General features: G+C 47.1%; 4 protein-coding genes across 4 annotated transcripts; all 4 read right to left on the bottom strand.

Moving 5' to 3' along the window:
• Positions 1-2,953: 2,953 nt before the first annotated feature.
• On the bottom strand, positions 2,954-4,507 carry FOBCDRAFT_118018 (uncharacterized protein; the record flags this gene model as incomplete). The annotated part of the gene is made up of 3 exons (XM_059607735.1): positions 2,954-3,010; positions 3,791-4,349; positions 4,425-4,507. Coding segments are annotated over 3 exons (699 nt in total), but the record flags the coding sequence as incomplete, so codon positions are not given.
• Positions 4,508-8,137: 3,630 nt separating this feature from the next.
• Positions 8,138-10,067, bottom strand: FOBCDRAFT_260900 (uncharacterized protein). Its single transcript, XM_054704638.2, has 2 exons — positions 10,028-10,067; positions 8,138-9,963 (listed from the first exon to the last, which is right to left on the bottom strand). The coding sequence occupies exons 1-2, from the start codon at positions 10,053-10,055 to the stop codon at positions 8,276-8,278; spliced, it is 1,716 nt and encodes a 571-aa protein (XP_054560613.2). The 5' UTR covers positions 10,056-10,067; the 3' UTR covers positions 8,138-8,275.
• A 5,848-nt stretch (positions 10,068-15,915) lies between these two features.
• Positions 15,916-16,271, bottom strand: FOBCDRAFT_35799 (uncharacterized protein). The gene is made up of 2 exons (XM_059612160.1): positions 16,224-16,271; positions 15,916-16,173 (listed from the first exon to the last, which is right to left on the bottom strand). Exon 2 carries the CDS (start codon positions 16,157-16,159, stop codon positions 15,956-15,958), a length of 204 nt encoding a protein of 67 aa, XP_059467214.1. The 5' UTR covers positions 16,160-16,173; positions 16,224-16,271; the 3' UTR covers positions 15,916-15,955.
• A 1,780-nt stretch (positions 16,272-18,051) lies between these two features.
• Positions 18,052-18,421, bottom strand: FOBCDRAFT_274184 (uncharacterized protein; the record flags this gene model as incomplete). The annotated part of the gene is made up of 2 exons (XM_054704639.1): positions 18,052-18,258; positions 18,305-18,421. The coding sequence occupies 2 exons, from the start codon at positions 18,419-18,421 to the stop codon at positions 18,052-18,054; spliced, it is 324 nt and encodes a 107-aa protein (XP_054560614.1).
• Between the last annotated feature and the right edge of the window lie 889 nt (positions 18,422-19,310).

Here is a 19,310-nt window from a genome sequence, read left to right on the forward strand (position 1 = left end):
GTAAGTGGCCGTATTACCAAACAGGACAAGCCTGTTCGACTGGCTGTGTTCTTCCTCGTATATCTAGTCAGAGGTGTAGCGGTGCCTCAGCTGTGTGGGATATGATTTTCTTGAATCCAAGGCTTGACTCTGGTTATGATTATTACTGGTGCCAGGTTAGAATTTGTTCTTTTAGTCCGGCTTTTAGGCTTGCTATGCCGTGTCATCAAGTCGTTTACTCGCCAGCAGATTACTTACTCAGTATCTCATACTAGAGTAAGACACCAACATCTGAACGCCTATGAATGAGCGAATGTGAAGCAGACCTGGCGGAGCAGCTGTGATCTCATAACGGGAGGCTGCGGCCACCTCATGAGGCTCTTGGTGTGGGAAGGGTTGTGAAACTGAGTCTCGGAAAGTATAAAGTCATCTATCGATTTCTGTGAGAGGTTGAATGTGCAAGATAACCTTAGGTAGCGTGGGCCGTAGTAAAGTGGGTCGTCGCCGTTAGGCAGGGTAGTTCCATAGGAGTCCCATTGGATTACCAAAGGCTACCCAAGGGTTCTTGATGGTATCTCTCAAATTGCTTGCTAACGTTCGCACATCACTGTAAAGAGATAAAACACTACGTGGATAATTTGCATCACGGCACCGATAAGATATATAGGCGTGCGTATATATTAATTAGCATACCATCTGATCATCCGTAATCCCATATAAGCATCTGCCTTTTCACCATTTTTGTAAACTCATACATATCATGTCATTATATGCAACCCTCCTACCAGTTGCCCTCATCAGCACTACCATTACCACCGGCCTGATCCTGATCCTCACTCTCCACATCCTCCTTGACATCTTGACCCTTCTTGACCTTGCGAAGCCCTCGCATAGCATCGCGGAAGTGCTTGCGCATGGCATCCTTGTGCTTATCAGGCTTTGCAAAGGCCTCCTCACGATCAGCACTGTTCTTCTTGATCCGCTTGGAGCCAGAGAAGTCAACACGTGGAGGGTTCAGAACATCTCGCTGGATGCCATCGTCAGCAGTGACTGGTTCGGAAGCAGATGTCGAAATCTGGTCCTCCTCTGCGCGGGGGCAGTTGCGAGTCGCATGAGATGCTCCATCGCACCGAACACACTTAGGCTGAAATCTGCAGTCGGTGGCAAGGTGACCAGGCTGACAGCAGTTCTGGCACATCAGGTACCAGCGGCAGTGGTCCTTGAGATTAATGACTGCTTTGCGTTCCTCGAGGTAACCAACGAGGTGGTTCAGCGGCCAAGTGAGCGGGGTTTTCTTGCCAGGACCGATCATGATGGTACCAAGACGAGCACGAGACAGAGCGACTGCCATGCGGTGGGAATCAGCGATGAAACCCTTCTTGACAGTGCGTACCCAGTCGAGGATGATGATGTCCGCTTCGTGACTAGGTGAGTCGTCGATGGTTCGGACTTCGACCAGAGTCTTGGGGACTTCGGCTTCAGTCAACTCCAGCAGCAAGAGATCATACATTCGTCTCTGCGCTTTGTATGGAGTCAAGATGAGAACTGACGCGCGCCTGGAGAAGTCACGAGCGTCGACGATACCTGTAGCTCGATAGAGTTGGACAACGAGCTGCACCGCGAAGTTGGCGTTGGCGGGGTTCGAGAAACTGTTGCCGCTCTTGGTCTCTTCAGAATTGTCGGGTCGAATCAACAATGTCGTAGAGAGACAGTTCCAGCGCCTGAACTTCTCCTGCACCCAATCGTGGAACTTCCTGCTGGCTTCACAGTGTGTTCGGTGAACCACAGTCATGTTGTCACCATAGAACATGGTTTGAGCCCACGAGACGGCGTTGACGCGTGCGCGGTAGTTTCGGCGGAGGCGCGCTAGGATTCTACCGGCGTTTTCCATACGATGGAAAAGGCTGATCTGCCTCTGGTAGGAGAAGACAGCCTTGAAGTCACGCTGCCCTACAGTGAGTCCGATAGGCGGGAACTGCTGAGTATCGCCAATGTAGATAGAGAACGCAGCCGGCCATTGAGCCTGGAGGGCAAGCGATAGAGTCTCGGTCAGGCGAGCAGCTTCATCCACGACGATCAGCTGTGGGACGAATTCGGTATGCTGAGCAAACTCAACTAGAGCGACTGGAGTCCCAACGACAATGTCAAGTTGTGACACTGCATATGCCATCAGTGTGCGGAACTCAGCTTGATGCTTGGCGCGGTTCACGGCGAAAGCATCGGGGTCTTTCCTCTTCTCGTTCCAGGCTGCGATGACACCCGACCAACTTTGCTTGTCAGCTTGTGCAATGCCACGGGCAAGCTCAGAGAGAGATGCAAAGACACACACAGGGTGGCTGTCTTCAAATTGGCGAGATCTGAAGGCATTGAGATGGCGAGCCATTGCCATGTCGACATTGGAGGCGATAGAGTGACCCTGGGTCTGGATAAGAACAGGCTCCGCGTCGACTACCCGTTGGAGATTGCCAAACTCTCGTTTCCATGGCAGGATGCGGGCAACCACCTTGCCAGGGCAGGCCTGGGATGCTCGGCGAGCAGCATCGTCTACCAGCTTGTTCTGGCCTGCAGTCCAAGCAACCTTTGCAGTAGCCGGAGTGGACTCGTGATCAACAGAGTGACCAACCTTTGACTGGAACTTCGGTGCCTTCTGGTACTCATCAGGCGCCGGGTTGTCGTACTTCGTAATAGGAGCCACAGGTGGTTCATTTGCCGGATCATCAATTCCAGGAACGGCAAAGCCCTTATCGCCATGGACATGATGGAAAAGATCCAGAACTTGTTGAGCGACAGTAGATGTCTTGCCTATTTTCGCGTCGCTAGTGTCCCATGCAGACCCAGCGGGAGGTGCAGATTGGTCCCAAGCAGCGGGAGCGGGAGGTGCGGACTGGTCCCAAGCAGCGGGAGCGGGAGGTGCGGACTGGTCCCAAGCAGCGGGAGCGGGAGGTGCGGACTGGTCCCAAGCAGCGGGAGCGGGAGGTGCGGACTGGTCCCAAGCAGCGGGAGCGGGAGGTGCGGACTGGTCCCAAGCAGACTCGTTAGACTTGACAGCGGGCTCTGTAGCGGGCGGGATGCCATCTACAGGGGAAGCAGATACCAATGGAGCCAAGGACAATCCAGAGAAGTGGTTATAGGATGTACCATACAACTTTATGGCGTTGTCATTGTGGATCCAGATGGTGTGGTGGCCTGGCGATGCGAAGATGGGCATTGAGGTAGGCGGGTTCCCATCAATTATAACAGCAAGCTGGAGTGGGATGCGGCCTTGATGTTCGCTCCAGAGTTTGAGAACGCACGCAAGTCCATCAACCGACATGTTGGATGAGCCACTCTCCTGAGAAATTGCCATCATCCGGGCATAATCTGGGCTAGCGACAATAGACCGAAGGTCATCAATTGAGCTTGGTGTGGCGGCACCGTCTGGCATCTGGTGCCGCATGCTTTCGATTAGAGCATACAACCCACACTCGAGGTCACGGCCACTGATAGTCGGAAGGACGCGGTAGTCTGAGGGCATAGAGGTTCCATCACAAATCTCAAAAGGAGCGCCAGTTATGCGCTCCTCTTCAAGTTTCCCAGTATCAGTACTAACAGCCAGTTCAGAGACAGCCGAACAGAAGGAATCTTCTGAGCACGTATCGTCATCATCGACGCTCAACCCGTCAGAAGGCTCGGTCTTGACGTCGGCAGAGACAGTGGAGCCAGGCTTCTCAGAGGTGATGGACTCGGGCTTGTCAGAGGCGATAGACTCGGCTTTCTCAGAGACGACGGACTCAGGCTTGTCAGAGGCGATGGGCTCAGGTTTCTCAGAGACAGAGGGCTTAGGTTCATGCTCTCGGATCTCTCCAACACCGCCGGAAACGATGGCAGCGACGAGTTGCATGGCAGTGGTAGTCTTTCCTGAACCGGGACCACCAGTGACAAAGGCATAACCATGTGGAGTCTCCTTGAGGCTTTCTACTAGACGTTCGCATTCGCCCTCGAATTCTCCGTTGAGGTAGGCACGGGCGAGGCCAGGAAACCTGACGTGAAAGCTGAGCATAAGAGGCTCGGCATGGTGGAAATTGTGACTGTAGTTCCAGAAGCTACCGACAACAGTCCCAGTTACTGCTTTGGCGCGAGCATTGATCTCAGTTATGGTATTGCATTCTGTACGTGTTGTGGTATCATCAGGGCGGTGGTAGAGATTGACCTCAACGCCAGTATATCCTTCGATGGCAATAGTCGAAGGAATGTAGGACTTGGTCTCTTTGTTGTAATAGCCAGCGTTAAACAGACTATTTAGGAAAGTGTGGAATTTCCCAGACGGCCTCAACGTGCTCATTTGGAAATCCAAGTAAGGCTTCGAGAAACCTGGGGGCCAGTTGACTTGTCTACCAGTATGCAAATAGTAGAGAGCAAGGTTAGACTGTGTGCCGGGAGGGAGGGGCAAAGCAATTGCGGGAAACTCAGGTCCTCTATCCGAGCGAACCTCAGAGACGGCCATAGTGGCATTGTCACGAACCCAAGTGCTCAGGCGTTTGTACCATACGTGATCATCTTCTCCATCACGGCATCGGAGCTCTAAAGCCAGTGCCTCAGCAGTCGCTGCACGTTGAACAGAAGGAGGCTGATCTGGTAGGTCGGCAGCAGCTTTGGCAGATGGGCCTTTGAGGAGATGGTAGATAGGCTCAGCAGCTGTTTCAATGAATGCGTGCTGACATTTCTCTTCCAACGACTCTTGGAGATACTCAGCTTTTTCAGTATCATCTCGATCGAAAGCAGCTTGGATCTCTTGCTCAATTGACCTGCCTACATTGGTGAACTTTTGCTCGGCATATTGATAGCGGTTGGCTATATCGCGAGTGATTCGAGCAATCTGTTGAGGGGTCAGATCAGCTTTAGGTAACTGACGATCACGCCAGGAGATGTCCATAAAGAAGGTACAGCTTGAACCGACATCTGGAACACCTGAAGCGATCTCAGGATCCAGGTAATGGACAAGATAGTGACCTCTTAGAGTGCCATCTGCAGGTATGCCATAGACTTCGAGATCATCATCTTGTGGCTGCCATGCAGAGAACATATCTGGAATGATGACGGCTTGCAGGGGAGTGTTGAAAAGAGCGATTGCACGAGTATCTTGCATTTCCTGCTCTTCTGCTGCACTAGCAATCAATGCGACCGTGCGATGTTCGCCGCCGAAGAAGTAAGTAGCGCCGGGGGTGGCACGATCGGGTCTGCTTTCAGGGTCGAGCGCACCGATGTTTTTGTACGTCAGATCAGTGTAGTCGGAACGAACTTTGGTAAGGTACTCCGCGTACGGGTTTGCGAAGGCCTGAAGGTTTGCAAGGATGCCATGCCAATTATGGTGGGTGAAGGATTCTTCGGGAAGAAACCAGATCTCCAACGATGACGAGCTCTGTTCCTTGAGTGTTGCACGGACAGCGGTGGTAATTTGTTGCGTGGCAGTAGGATGCATCTTCTAGTTGCGATCAAACTCCGGGCTGTGGATAACAAATACCTGACTCCAGTCGAAGTCAACGCGAATGTGGCGAACCTCACGAGAGATATTGCCGATATACATCGCTGGCTTGGCAAGGTCAATATCTTGCAGGTTCTCGCCTAGCTCATCTGAGCCTTTGCCATAATGTCCAAGTCCGGATAAATCCATGCCTTCAAAAGCATGAAGGGTTGACAGAGCAAGGTAATCGTCGACGGAGACATCGTTGACGGATATTTTGTCGAGGATAGTGGCAAGTGGAATAATCAACTCAGAGAACTTGTCGAGAGATGAGCCGTTGCGAACAAGAAACTGAGTGTGCACCTGAGCTTGGCAGAACTGTCCAACTGAAATCTCAGAACGGACATGGAGACCAGGACATGGCCCAACGCCAAGACGAGCGACAGTGCCTCCATGAAAGCCTTTGTGGAGTTGACCATCGATACTCGACAGGTGATGGAAATGACCAGTGGTCTGACGCTTCATTGCGAAGGAAGGATTGGGGTCTTGCTTGGTGGGCATTGGCTGGCCAATATCCTTTCCAAGGAGAGCATTGCCAAGAGGCTGCTCGTCCGGGAGGGGATCACCAGAATCAGACATCGCGAAAGTGTAACGATGTGCTCGAGGATGAGTTGGAGTAGAGAGGGGTTTTGTATGCAGAATAACTGTAGAGTTGTGCGCGGGAAAGATTTGGAGTTCAGAGTGAAGCTGAAGATGTAAGTGGTGATGCGCGGGTGAAGAGAGAGAAGAAGAGATTGCGAGAGGAACGCGACGTAAAATACGCGTAGCTTAGGCAACAATAGATAAAAGTGGGGGGATAAACAACAGAGGTGAAGTAGAAGGAAATCGACAGAAAGATGTAGAATGTGAGAGGCTTCTTATGAACCGTGCACTGATATAGCGTAACGGTTGTTGACAGCCGTTGCCAGTTGCAAGGGGAAAAAGAAGAGAAAGTCTAAACACCGACCCTCAGAATGAGGGGCCCTGACCTAGCGAAGAGGAGAGGGGGTAACACGGCGAATAGTGAGGAAATTTTATCAAATGCTGCGCCTGAGCAAATGCCTCTTCCCGCCGGGAACGATTTACCGCGACAGGGCACTTCTAGGCGTAATAGGCGCGCCTAGAGTGCTGCGTTACTTTTCGAAGCCTCGTAATATTCTTGTGGTCTTTGGTCGAATCCAGTGGCTACGAGTGGCCAAACTTGGAGGGAGTGGTTGAACGCGAGGAGTGAAGGGGACGTTGGAAGCGATAGCGAACTACCAATCTACTCTCCAGATGGTGATGGTATTCGAGAGGAGTGATGTACTGAATAGGTAGTGAGAGGAGAAGAAGTTGTGCCAACGAGAAGATGCAAAGTTAAAATGGCAGAGATGAGGAGTTGAAAACAAGTAGTGAGGGTAAGAATGTTGAAGAGAAGTTGATGCGATTAAAGGGTACCGTGACTTAAGTAGGGCATCCACCTCACACATGAGCGGTTGTTTATTGTGTGGCACTGCTAGGCATTGTCTCCCGCCTTGAATTGAATTGGGGTGCAGGCGCCTATTGTCATGGCCCGGCGAGTTGGACTTGCCGCCAGGCCCATCCATTGGAGGTCCATTGGAGGTCCATTGGGGATCCCAAGGATTGTCACTGGAGTTCTTATTGTCAAAGTGAATGGTAGGTAGTTGAGAGTGGACCGCGATTGACAGGGAAGCTGACTAAGACCAAGGGAGTGGAAGGCGCTACCTTAGTACCCGTTGGCTCGAGCCGGGGGGCGGGGGGCAACTAAGCTTGCTTAGTTGGGTATAAAACCCTGAGATATGCATAAAAGGGTGAGACAGCCCTGCATAACCGACTATCCCTTATATTAGGTTTTTTATATCTAAATTTAAAGATCTAAAGATATTAATTAGTAAATATATTATATTTATTATTTACTTATTTAAAACTTAAAATACCTATTTAATAATATATAAAGCAAAGCCAAAGATCTTAAAGTAAGATAATAAAATATAATATTTATTTTTAATATAATATAATATAAGGCATTATATACTATGCCAAAAAACACAATAACCTTAATATTTAGTCTTAGCAGATTATATAACTGCTGCCTTAAACCTTAGGATCTAATTAAAGAGTTAATAATAAATTAGATTAGGTTATAATATAATATAATAAGAGAAATATAAGTTAAGGATAAATATAATTAAATAATACTTAGGATTATTTAATTATATTATATACTTATTTATAACTCTTAGAGTTATTTAAGCTATTATTTTTTTTATATTTATAACTTAAAAGTAATTACTATTATAATATTACTTAACCTTTAAGCTTTTATTAAGTAAAGGATTATTTTTATAATGTTAAGAAAGTATTTATTACTTATATTATAAAAAAGCTTAAAGTTATAAATATTTTTAATATTAAAGACTTTTTTAATTAATAAAAAAAATAATTAAAACTATTAATAAAACAAAAAGTTATTATAAATTTTATTATTTAAATATAAAAATTAAATTTACTTATTTTTAAATATAAAATTAAATAGAAATTCTTTAAAATATAAAAAAGAAGAGACTTTGTCGCTAAACCTTAGCTAGAGCGATGGGTAACTGCACAGCTAGTTGTGCGGATAGCACACTCGAGTGGAGGTGGAGCGTTGAACAACCATGGGCTTGTAGAATTGGTTCATGTTGGATAGCATACCTCAGGTGCTGGAATTGAAGATTTACCTGACGTAAGAATGACTTTACGCGTGGTCAACTAAAGTAGTTCGACAACAAAACCACAATTTGCGATATCCTTGAGGATCCAGTCCACCGGCGTGGCTTAGGTAACATCATGGCCTTCACTAAGTCCGCCAGTTACCATCCCACCAATTCGGCCACGGTCGTCAAAGATGCAGGACCCTGAGTCACCGTTTCGTGAGAAATGGTCTCGGCGACAATCAAATGTAAGTCTTTGACCAATAAGACACCACTCTTCAGACTCATACCAATAGCCATCAACCGGCTTACGGGTGATAGATTTGACTTCGTTGGCAAGACCAATACATAAGCCGGAAGTAGCTCCATATAATACAACAACGATTGCCGGTGCATCTAAACTTCCAGTCTCTTCTGTCGGCCTGAACATTTCTGTCTCCGGAATCGTCTGTCTGAGGAGAGATGCAGGTTCTCTGCCAGGATTGAGGGGTAACCAAGAGTGACAGTTGATTTTCTCTGCCATCGCTGCGCTGAACAATTTGTGAGTAAGATCATGAGTTGGGCCAACCCTCACTTGGTTTTGAAGGGCCGTGAGGCGCGTGCTGTGCTTGTTCTGATGGACTTGGATCAGTGCCCAATCACGGAGTCTGGGATTACCGGAATTTGCCTCACTACTGGCATGACTGGGAGAATACAAGAGATGCCCAATGATTCGCGTGGCGGGTTCAGACAGAGCCTCAAGGTGTCGCTCTACTTCTTTCCAACCAGGTAAACTAGATCTCAGAATGTGCTTTCGGCGCTGCTTTTCATTTAGACTCAACGTCAAGGAACTATCGGCCATTTCGACCAAATCGCCGACATTTTCAAGTTGGCCAGCAATGAGAGATTTTTGATATTCAAGAGCCCTGTCGCCGGGTCGAATAATGAGCTCAGACTGAGAGTTTCTGTCTCTGTCGTCAAATCTGTTCTCGGGCCCTAGCAGAGGCAAAACAACATGCCGACAGGTCAGAGCGAGCACATTATTCGTGTTTCTTTGACGCAAATACAAGCATTTGGTGCCGTTACAGTAGGGTGTAGTCGAGTTGGCAACCGAGACGCCCAGGAACTCGGACCAGAGAGCCCCAGCGTGAGAATACACGCGGAAAGGACCACTGGATAGCTTTGGAGAGTCGATAGGCGCCTGTTGTGGAATTGAATAGCTTCTTTGTACGTCAGATTCTTTTATCTCGACGTGCACATCGTGAATAGAGTGGCTTCGAAGAATCTTAAGGCATCTGCTGGCAATTGCGTAGCATGTGGCAAAGGATGTTGAATCTGGGCGGACAGATATAAAAAGCACAACGGGGCATTTCTTTGGCTCATCGGTTTCAGATCCGATCGATAGGATATCGATGGCAGACCAGTCGATACCTATGAGTGCTTCGATAATGCTGCGGCGTAAAGGCCCCGTTGAGTCATTCCAAAGGACGGCAATAGGATGTCTACCAACATTTCGTAGAACCTTTGCTGGAGCAAATTCCACCCCTTTAATATTCTTCCACTTGTCTGCGAAGTTTGTCCGTGCAACAAGCCGTGGTCTGCTTGGAAGCCCATAGTAATAATGGCTGATTTCGTCTGGCCCGGGGGCAATTGGAGTAGACATAGTGCTGGCACTGAGGACTGGGTCTGACAAACGATTTTGTTTGATGAAATACTGGTGAATTTCGTCTTCTGTTACTGGGAAACTGAAGCTTCTGGAATGTTGGGCTGCAACTTTGTGTGAAGTGTAAGGAGGATAGGGAAAGAGATGACGAAAGCCCGAGGAGCTTGTCTCTATAAATACTTGTGAGAACTAAAATCTTGCTCGGCTTTTGAGCACAAAAGCCTTGACGCTTACCAAAAGTATGTTGAGGAAGCCTATCCATATCTTGTATGATTGGGAACGTGATGACCAATGACTTGTATTCAGGTGAAATCTAGTATAACCTTGGCTTTGCAGACTTGTCAAGCTCTTGGGGTCAACAGGTAATGTATCGACCAGAATCTTCAAAAGGGTGTTGTGTGAGTTTCGTGGGATGTTTTGAGTTTGATGCATAATCCAGATCCTTTGAGATGTGACCGTCAGGGCCCGTCACTTTCCTATGCGCGTGCATGGCGACTTCTCCGTATCTCGGAATAGGAAGTTACAGGGAGGAATGACAGAATACAGTGAGAAGCTTCATTCAAAGGCAGAGAGAACGAACTCCGTTACCAGTGATAGACAAAAAAAATCTGGACACCGACCCTTGACAAAGGGACCCTTACCTCATAAAGAGGATAAGGGGGCAACACGGTGCACAGCGAGGAATCTCTCATGCATCACGCCTAGATGCATGCCTCTTCCCATTAGAAGCTAATTATCATGATAGGGCATCCCCAGGCATTTCAGGCGTGCCTGGGGTGCTGTGTTGCTTTGGAAGCTTTCTTGTATTCTTGTAAACCTAAGGCGGTAAAGGCTTTTGTCTATCTTGTGCCGTGATCCTGAACAATTGAGCAACGGCAGCGGGGCTGGGGAAGATGGAGTGGCGCCGACATTGCGAAAGGAGAAGGAGAAGAATGCTGCAGAGCAAAGCATGTCGAGCAGGTAAAAGACTGCGAGGAGGAGGGATCTGTAAGATGATATGAAGCCGAGAGTGAGGGGTGAGGTCACAGGAGCCTCAAGAGAAAGTGGGGCGCTGGTGAGATAGAAGGGCATGTATTCGTACATAAATGCAAAGTTATTTTGGTAAGGTATAGTACCTTAACGACCCGGAGGTACGTACCTAAGCTTCCTCAAATTGCCTGTTTAAGTACTTAGGTTCCTTAAGGTAGGTAGAACAGGGGCGGGGGAAACAATGTACCCAGGTACCTGCCTTGACGCGGAATGATGAGAAGCTTAGATAAGGTACGTACCTCCCATCTGGGTTGCTCCCTTGGGAACCTGTACCTTACCTAGTACTTCGAGCCGCCAGCGGCGTCCAATAATTACTTCCATTCCCGTCTTTAATAGCCCATCTCAACAGGCACCCACCGTGCATCAAGAGCCTCTTATTATGGCGGATAACAATTGAGAACAGCAGCTAACAATAACATTCCCGGCCTGGGGCATAAAACTATATCAGTAAATCAGTTGCTATACCAGGTCCTAGAGCAATTCGCTGCCCTGGGGAACCACTCCGGCAACCAAGACGAGGTATCTTGGTACCTGCCTTAAGTGATGGGAAGCTCAGGTACGTACCTACCCAGATGGGGGAGTTTTACAGTTGGAAATGGAATGTATCGCGCCCACTTAGCATGTATAGATATTTGTAGTGGTAAGGATTCGCAACATAGTAGCAAGTACTCCGTACATTTAGAAACACTTACTTTATCTTAAGACCCCCTGCAACAGATCGGGATATCTCGAAATATAAATAAGTGCAATAACCTCTCTTCAGCCTCTCTGGACATCAGTAGCACATGTAGTACATTTCCGACCCCTGAAACCTGTACAAGACAGCAACTTTATAAAACAGCCTTGTATACCTACATTATCTAGGTACCTACCCTGCCCCCGGAGTTGAAAAAACACCAGAATCGGCTTGGTGACACATCGGCAGATTTTGGTGTAAGCGATCCTAGCCTGCTTGCCTCCTCTGTACATGCTATAACTTTCTACTGGTTTAAACACCTGGCCACAGGGCCTGGGCATGACAGGCCGCTGACATTTTCTCGTCTCCACAGTTGCGCTGTGAGCAGCCCAGCTCTCTCTGGCTGGTCAGGCTAAGCTCCCTGCGGCACTTGGCCAATTTCGCGATGTAAGTCATTGCATACTGCACATGAGAGAGAATAAGTGTGATTTGCTTCTAGTTCTGGTGTTTGAACCGATCATATTAAAAATGCGGAACGTTTGTATGACAATGGAAATTACCATGTGCTTTGATTGGAATGAAGCCATCTCGAACATGAGTGTGGCTCAAGGCAGTGTCTCTTTGCTTCTGATTCTCGTGACCATGGCACCAACATATATGAAAGCATGGACTTGGGCTTGTACTTATGATTGATATATGAACAAGCGAACTTCGAGATGAAGATGTCGTTATCAATCGAGTAAGTGACTCTATGTGAGGTGTTGCGCTGTAAGTAGCCCAGCACTCTCAGACTGGTCAGATAAAACCAACTGCGCGATTTAGGTAGCTTGATAAGGTCAATCCAGCCGCCGCCTTAGATTGAAGAAAACGACGCTCTTGCAATCAAATCTAGAATGCTCGTTGTGGCTAATCTGCGCTTTGTACAATAGTAGGTTGACGACTGGCTCTATGATCATATGGAACATGAGTTCCTTTATAATCGTGTTCCATCTCAACTTCAGTGTTCTCTGTTAGCAGAACAGCAACGTTGAAAGGAAGAAAAACGTTGATCTCGAGAACTTTGTATTAGCTAGTATCATCACCGAAGTGGCTATCGGGTGCTGATTTGTCGTCAGAATCAAGTTCGCGACATTTGAGAGTGGAACTGAGTGGTAGAAGCTTAACTGTGTTATAGTCTTGAAGTGATGGGAGGGTACAAAATGATCAGATGCTGTGCAGATTAAGTATTAAGGTAAGAGGCTCGTTGGTGGTCTTCGTGGCAACATCGCCGATTCGATCGAGAATGTCGTCTATCGTGCCGTCGGAGGTTACATCTGGAATAGTATATAATTACCAGAGAACCCCTATTGAGGTACCTATGTAAGGAATAATATTATAAGCAAGGTATGCCTGTTCGGTACCAAATGGCCTGGTGATCAATTCAAGATATAGATGTGTTGCAGAAGTAGTGCTTAAACTGGTGTTGTAGTCGTGAAAGTTATGATCGAGGCAGATCGAAATTATCCCTAACAAGTTTCATCCCTAATCATCTATATCTGGGTTTCTCCAAGGGCGATAGCGGTTGATCCGAGGATATATAGCAACATCCCATCGGCGTCCTCATGACAGGCCAGTTGACCGCTTATTGTATAATCAGGATCACTGTGGCCGACTTTGGCATCCGGCAACTCGTTTAAGTAGCCCCTGACGACTCGGACGTAATACAGCTTTATGGCCAGTCCAGGTTCCGAGACAACAAGGCTAAATTCTATGATGATGAGCACAGAGAATGACACTGTTTCCTGGAGAGATGGATTCTTTATTCCTCGAGATGTATATGTCCAGGTCATGGAGCCTTCTCTCGCCGGGACAGCCGGACTGGTGAGCTCATGAACCAACCTCTACAAGGCCATATAGGGAAAAAGCTCCATAAGTCGAGGGAGTGAAAACCTGCATATGTGATGCCCTCATTTCCTTCCTGCGACCAAACGGTCTCTGCGGACCCGGGTGTGCTCAATTTGGTCATATATGTTGTCCAAATGCCATTTATTGCCATCGGCTAGGTTAATAGGATTATGAATAGTCTTGCTTTGCAAGTCTAGGTTGCTTTGATGGATTTCAGGAAGGATGAAGAAAGAAAGGATCTGACTTATTCCTAGCTGTTATAGTAAACTACTTGCGTTAAAAGTCTGCCCTTTTATTTTTCATAAAATGATATAACTTAATCTTCCTGGCTACGATGTTATCCATATACCTGGCCAGACTTATCCAAAAAAAAAAAAAAAAAAAAAAAAAAGTTGAAAAAAAAATTAAGATAATCTTAGTTGTTAAAGATGAAATTCTCTTGCCAGGAAGTATGAAAAAGCGTATCGTCGTCGTACTTGTCTCATATATGATGGCGGACTTGGGTGAAAATACATAATATGCCCACTGGACTATCTATATACCTCGTGCTGTACGGTTTGCCAATAAGTAGCTGGATCACGTATTCCGATACCATTGGGGCCCCGCATCCGTCCCTAACGATCTCATTCAAGCCGCTTCGCTCTTGGAGAGCGTTGTCCCCAAGCGCGATGCTACGGTTGGCGATCAAGGGAGAGCGCAGGATTGAGTCGGTGATTGTGAGATCGGCGCTACACCAGCCCCAGGTCCCACGATTTGGGTCGTGAAGGAAGGAAACGGGTGCCTTTCTTTTTGACACTGATGACACAATCGGGAGACGCTTCAACCAGTTTCGGGGGCTCTTATAACTCCTGACCCCGGAAGGCTTGTGAGTTGTAAGTCTTATATAATAACCTATAGTAAATCTTATCCTTAGATATAATATAAAAAATACTAAAAGAAAAAAGAAAACAGAACTATGTAATGTTTCTAATTCTACTAACTCTTGAAATGTTATTAAGGTAAAACTTATCATTATAGCACCATGGTTTCGGTCTGTGGCTACTTAAATGTCTCTAGGCATCCAAGGCATGGCGGTCAATGTTGGAGCTCGCCAGCCTTAATACCAGCGCGTAGCGGCGGGATTACCAACTCTTCAATTTAAACTCTAAGATATCAATATACTGCCATATATTCAGTCCAGCCAGACCGATAACGTTCAGAGGAGTTGTGTCCTCCGCGCTGACGAGTGAAAGAGCCGGCTGCACGGGGGAAAGGGTGTAAGAAGGCTGCGCCGTTGAAGTGGCATATATGTGCTTGTATTATTTAATCCTCCTAAAAGGGAAAATTTTACACATGTATCAGATATTTTGCCGCAAAGCCTTTAATATTCAGTTATATTATTAATTCGTTGAACTTTACTAACCTCCTTGTATTAAGAACCCTTCTCCTATTTCTTAATAAACCTCTTTATTCTACTATTCTAACTCTAGTAGCAGGCCCCAGCTAAATGATACAAGAATACCATGTAAATATTCATACCCAAAGGTTTACTTAAATACCTACAGCAATAATATGAACTGGTCCATTGCGGGCTACAAAGGCTAATAACACTGAGATTTGGCCTTCCATGACCAGTAGGAAAATCCCCCTGAACTGGTTAATCTTTGAGCTAACCTTGCAGATGAATTAAACCACTTTAAAAGAGCGGCCGTTGCCCCGTTTCTTGCTGATATGGTTAGTGTATGCCGTAAAGACCTGAACTTGTTGAGGTTTGTAGAAGGGACTGTAAGCCCAGTACCAAACCAAGGCCAAGATGCAGCTTGCTGAAGTACCTTACTGTTTGACTCGCTCCCTGTCATCCTCAAAGTCGTTTTCAACATATGCGTCCCGGATCTGAAGACGCGTATCCCGGAGAAGATCAGATTGAGGTAGATTAACCTTGGTTCCCTCTTTCTGTAGATCCCAAAGTAGTCGTGGCTGCTGAGAGTACCAATTAGGCTGCGTAACAACTTCAATAGCGGCATCATCCGGCCTGGGAGCTTGAGACTGGTTTCAGCACATCCAGAGACGGAAGACCACAGGGTCTAGTCAGTCTTACTCTGAACTGTGATGCACAAGGTCATGATACTTTCTGATTCCTCTTTGAAACGAAACGTCCTAGACAGTCTATGTGCCGCCATGCTTTTGTTCCTTGGAGATCTATCCAAATTCGAGACTTTCTTAGTTTCTTTCACCGGGAACTTTTTGGTAGTCTCATCTACGATTGTATGATCGAGAATTGATGATCTGTTGTACCGCTTCGTCGAGTTTCCGCGGGAGATGCTGGACTTTTCTGTGCCGTTGTATGCGAGGGAAAGGATCTTTCGGAGAGCATCGGCCTAAATATGTTCGTATGTGCCTGTGGCTAGGGAAGGTAAATGTTTTTGAGTATATTGAAGTGCCGACCATGGAGAACCCATCCGACAACAATATGACAGGAACGAAGGACTATCTGATGAGCATAAGAACCGTATGATGTCGAGAGGTACTGGCAGTTATGGGTAATAGCGATGGATCACTAGCGTTGTCTGGGTACACGTTAACATAATTGTCATTCAGTGGGATGTTATATGGGACAGCAAAAGACCACACTTCGATGCCAACACAAAAAATGCCTCGATAAAGTTCCGAGAACATTCAGCCTTGATGACCCGAAGATTCTTGCTTTGAATATCGAAAGTCGTGCTGCAATTTCCATTGCGGACGATTCTATTGATTCTTGTATCATCGAGATGTTTTAGGAACTGATCTAAAAGCATGGTTTGTATAATCGCTGTGAATGTTAGTTGACATACGAAGGACATGAGTAATTCTTTAACTTACGATAAATACCACAATTGGGCCGTGGTTTGCTTGTTTCCTCATGTGCAGCAATCTCCATTGAATGACGTTAGTAAAAACCAGCTCGGTGAGCTTAGATTCTCGTATGACTAATCGTGATCAAGGATTGGGGAATATGCGGGGGCGCGGGTATCATGTACAATCCGCGACCACTACTTGTCGTATACATGAACACACTGGCCTAAATGAGGGGGGTTGTGTGAAAGGACGGTTCCTCTGTTTGTGGTGAATGCAGCTGCGGGTTCGAGGAAAGTATTGGCATTGCCAGTGCCAGTGCCTTTAACTTACTACAAAATTACATGCCAGTGTCAAACCATCGACGATGGCTATTCTGCTTTGTTGAGGCTTTGAACGAGGAGTCAGGTCTCAATTTGATTGTATGGTGCGGCTAATGATAGAAGATCTAAAAATTTGGCCATGATGCGCGAGTGTAGTTAGAGTCAACAAGAGAGGCTTATAAGGACTGAGCCAATGTTAGCAGTGTCACGTCCGTTTCGTCATGGTCGTATTTACTCGTAAGGGCTTCTTCTTCCTTTATTGGAGCTTCGAGCAACTGAGGGCCAGGGGTCAAGCGATTTAACAATGACAGCCAAATAGTGGATGGCTGAGTACATGACTGGTCCCCTTCATCCTCGGCTGCGGTAGGCTAGGGAAGTGTTAGGTATGCCCTTTGTAGTACACAACCTTCCCAAAGGCTTCAGTGATACCACGAATGTGAGTGGTGAGGGCTTATATAAGAGGCAGTTATATTGTCAGGTGTCTCAGTGTCCCTTGTTGAATCCCTCGCGTAAGTCTTCATTGTGCTCTCTGCTTGCTCTACTTGGCGCGTGACCTGCTTGGTGTCGATGTTATCCCACTTCATGAGGCAGTAGGAGGCCCTATCCACGTATAACGGGTTGTCAAGGTCCACATGGGTTAACTCCTTGCACCTAGAGCATGACTGGCGGTACACTTCAGATTGTGCTATACAATTCAATGGCGTTTTCATTATCGATCCATATCTTATGACGGCTTGGGAATGGGAAGATGACTTGCAAGGCAGGTGAGTATCTAGCAATGGTAAAGAGAAAGAATGCGAAATACTTCGTGGGTGCGCACTGGTCAAAAGGCTCGTGGTAGCTAATGACAGTGATAAAAAAGAAGATCCGAATGTCGACCCTCATGAAGAGGGCCTCCCAAACGGAGAGGGGACACACCAACGGCGTGGAAACTCTCATACGTTGCGCCCGAACATATGCCTCTTTCCGTCAGAAATTGAGTGACAGGCTTTGACTGGTACTTGAGCCATGCGGGTTGTTTTGGTACACTCGGGAATTTATGGCGAGTTGTGCCAGGTGTGATAAAACGCATCTGCGCCTCAGCAGGAGAGCTAATCGATGATGCCGGTGTCGTGGCTGTAGCAGATCTGGTAATTCTATAGAATATATAACGCAAATGAATGTGAGACGCACGGTTTCGAGTGACAATGGAGGATGACTTTCGGTTAGAGGATAATGGGGCGAGGGGTGACCATGGAGAGCATCAGCGAACTCCAAATGTCATCCGAAGATTGAGCTTGTGACCGGAATCCGCACTGAAAAAGTCGGTAGAGGCATCCTTATTGCTTTTGTAGTTTAGTATGCCTATATCGCTTTAGATGAGAAGGCTTGACCTTTGTTGTGTTAAAGTGATGTTAACACTGCGGGGACTTTTTATAAATAAGGGCCTGCTTTCTTTGGTTATAAATAAAGCTAGGATAATAATCTAGGCCTTATGACCCTAGAATGTATTAAAGGTGGGATATAAAATGTTTTCAAGGCCAGGCTCTTTTTTAACTGCTTCCTGATGGATCGAAAGTTTGCGCGGTAAGGCGTGAGGACGGCGATGTCTGCCGGAGACAGCTTGAGTTTCTCCCGATTGTCCATGTGACCAGTCCAGACCGGTGCTCTCCATCCAGCTTCTTCTTGGTAAACTCGACCTCAATCTTGTTCAAGTCTCCCTGAAGGGCATGATAAGCGCCGCGCCAATTTTGGGGTTCCTTTGTACATGTTAGCTAATTTGTCTTGGTTGAAGACGTCACTCACGAGGATGCCTTTCGGTTCCAGTAGACACACGAATTTGACGGTCTCCTTGACGGGACTTGTGCCGATATTCTGGCCCGTGGTTGTCCGCGGCCGGCGGGCAACACTTGCAGCAGACATCGCGATGATCGAATCGAATGTACTGAAGTAGATATTTCCTTGCCAAACCACATCCAGGGAGACATCGTGGAGAAAGGAAGATCGGTATCTATCATTGAATGCCGAAGAAGGAACGGTGTGAGAGAAAAGGAAGACACACTATCAATAACTCTTTCGGTGAACTGTTGGCGGACGCGATGGGGACATATTCGTGCTTTCCCCATTGGAAGCGCCTCCGCATCTTCACCACGGGGCTTGATGGAAGGCGGCTTTGAGCACCTTCGGGGAAGGCATCGTCGGTGTTGCGGTTAGAAAGAACCAGGATTTGAAGTTTCTTGAGACAGGGGAGAACGGGGAAAAGATACGATGGGGCGATTCGTTGAGTCTCTTTGAGCTTAAATGAGATCCTTCTACGGCGCTTCCTGGGAGGACCTTTAAGATGTGGTCTATGACCTCGTCGGGGCAGTCGAGCAAGCTGACCAGCACTATCTTGTGTAGATGACCAGGCGATTGTGGGCGTGAAATGCGCGATTGTCGGAGTGATTAAGATGGAGAAGAAATGTCGTGCTGAGGAAGCGAATTGTTATTGACGGTGGCAGAAACATATCCCAGTACTGTCCAGGCATATCCTCAATAACAGGCGGCTCAGCCGTTCCGCGCGCCGCAAACTTGATAATGACGCATCGAGTTATCGCAATGGTGAAATCACAGTCATACCTCTCTATAAGCTTTGTCTCCTGAAAGATGTATATCCCTACTAGATGCTCCTTTATGTTTTCGATGGCAATACCTTTAGCTTGGAGGGCTTGGTTGCCGAAGAGCTCAGTCGAAATGATGGACTTATTAGTCCCCGAGTTTGCTTCGAACTTGACGCTCATATACGCCGGAGCCTTGGCCATTTGCTGTGGGG

The sequence above is a fragment of the Fusarium oxysporum genome, chromosome V, assembly GCF_013085055.1.
Source record: "Fusarium oxysporum Fo47 chromosome V, complete sequence".
NCBI lineage: Eukaryota > Fungi > Ascomycota > Sordariomycetes > Hypocreales > Nectriaceae > Fusarium > Fusarium oxysporum.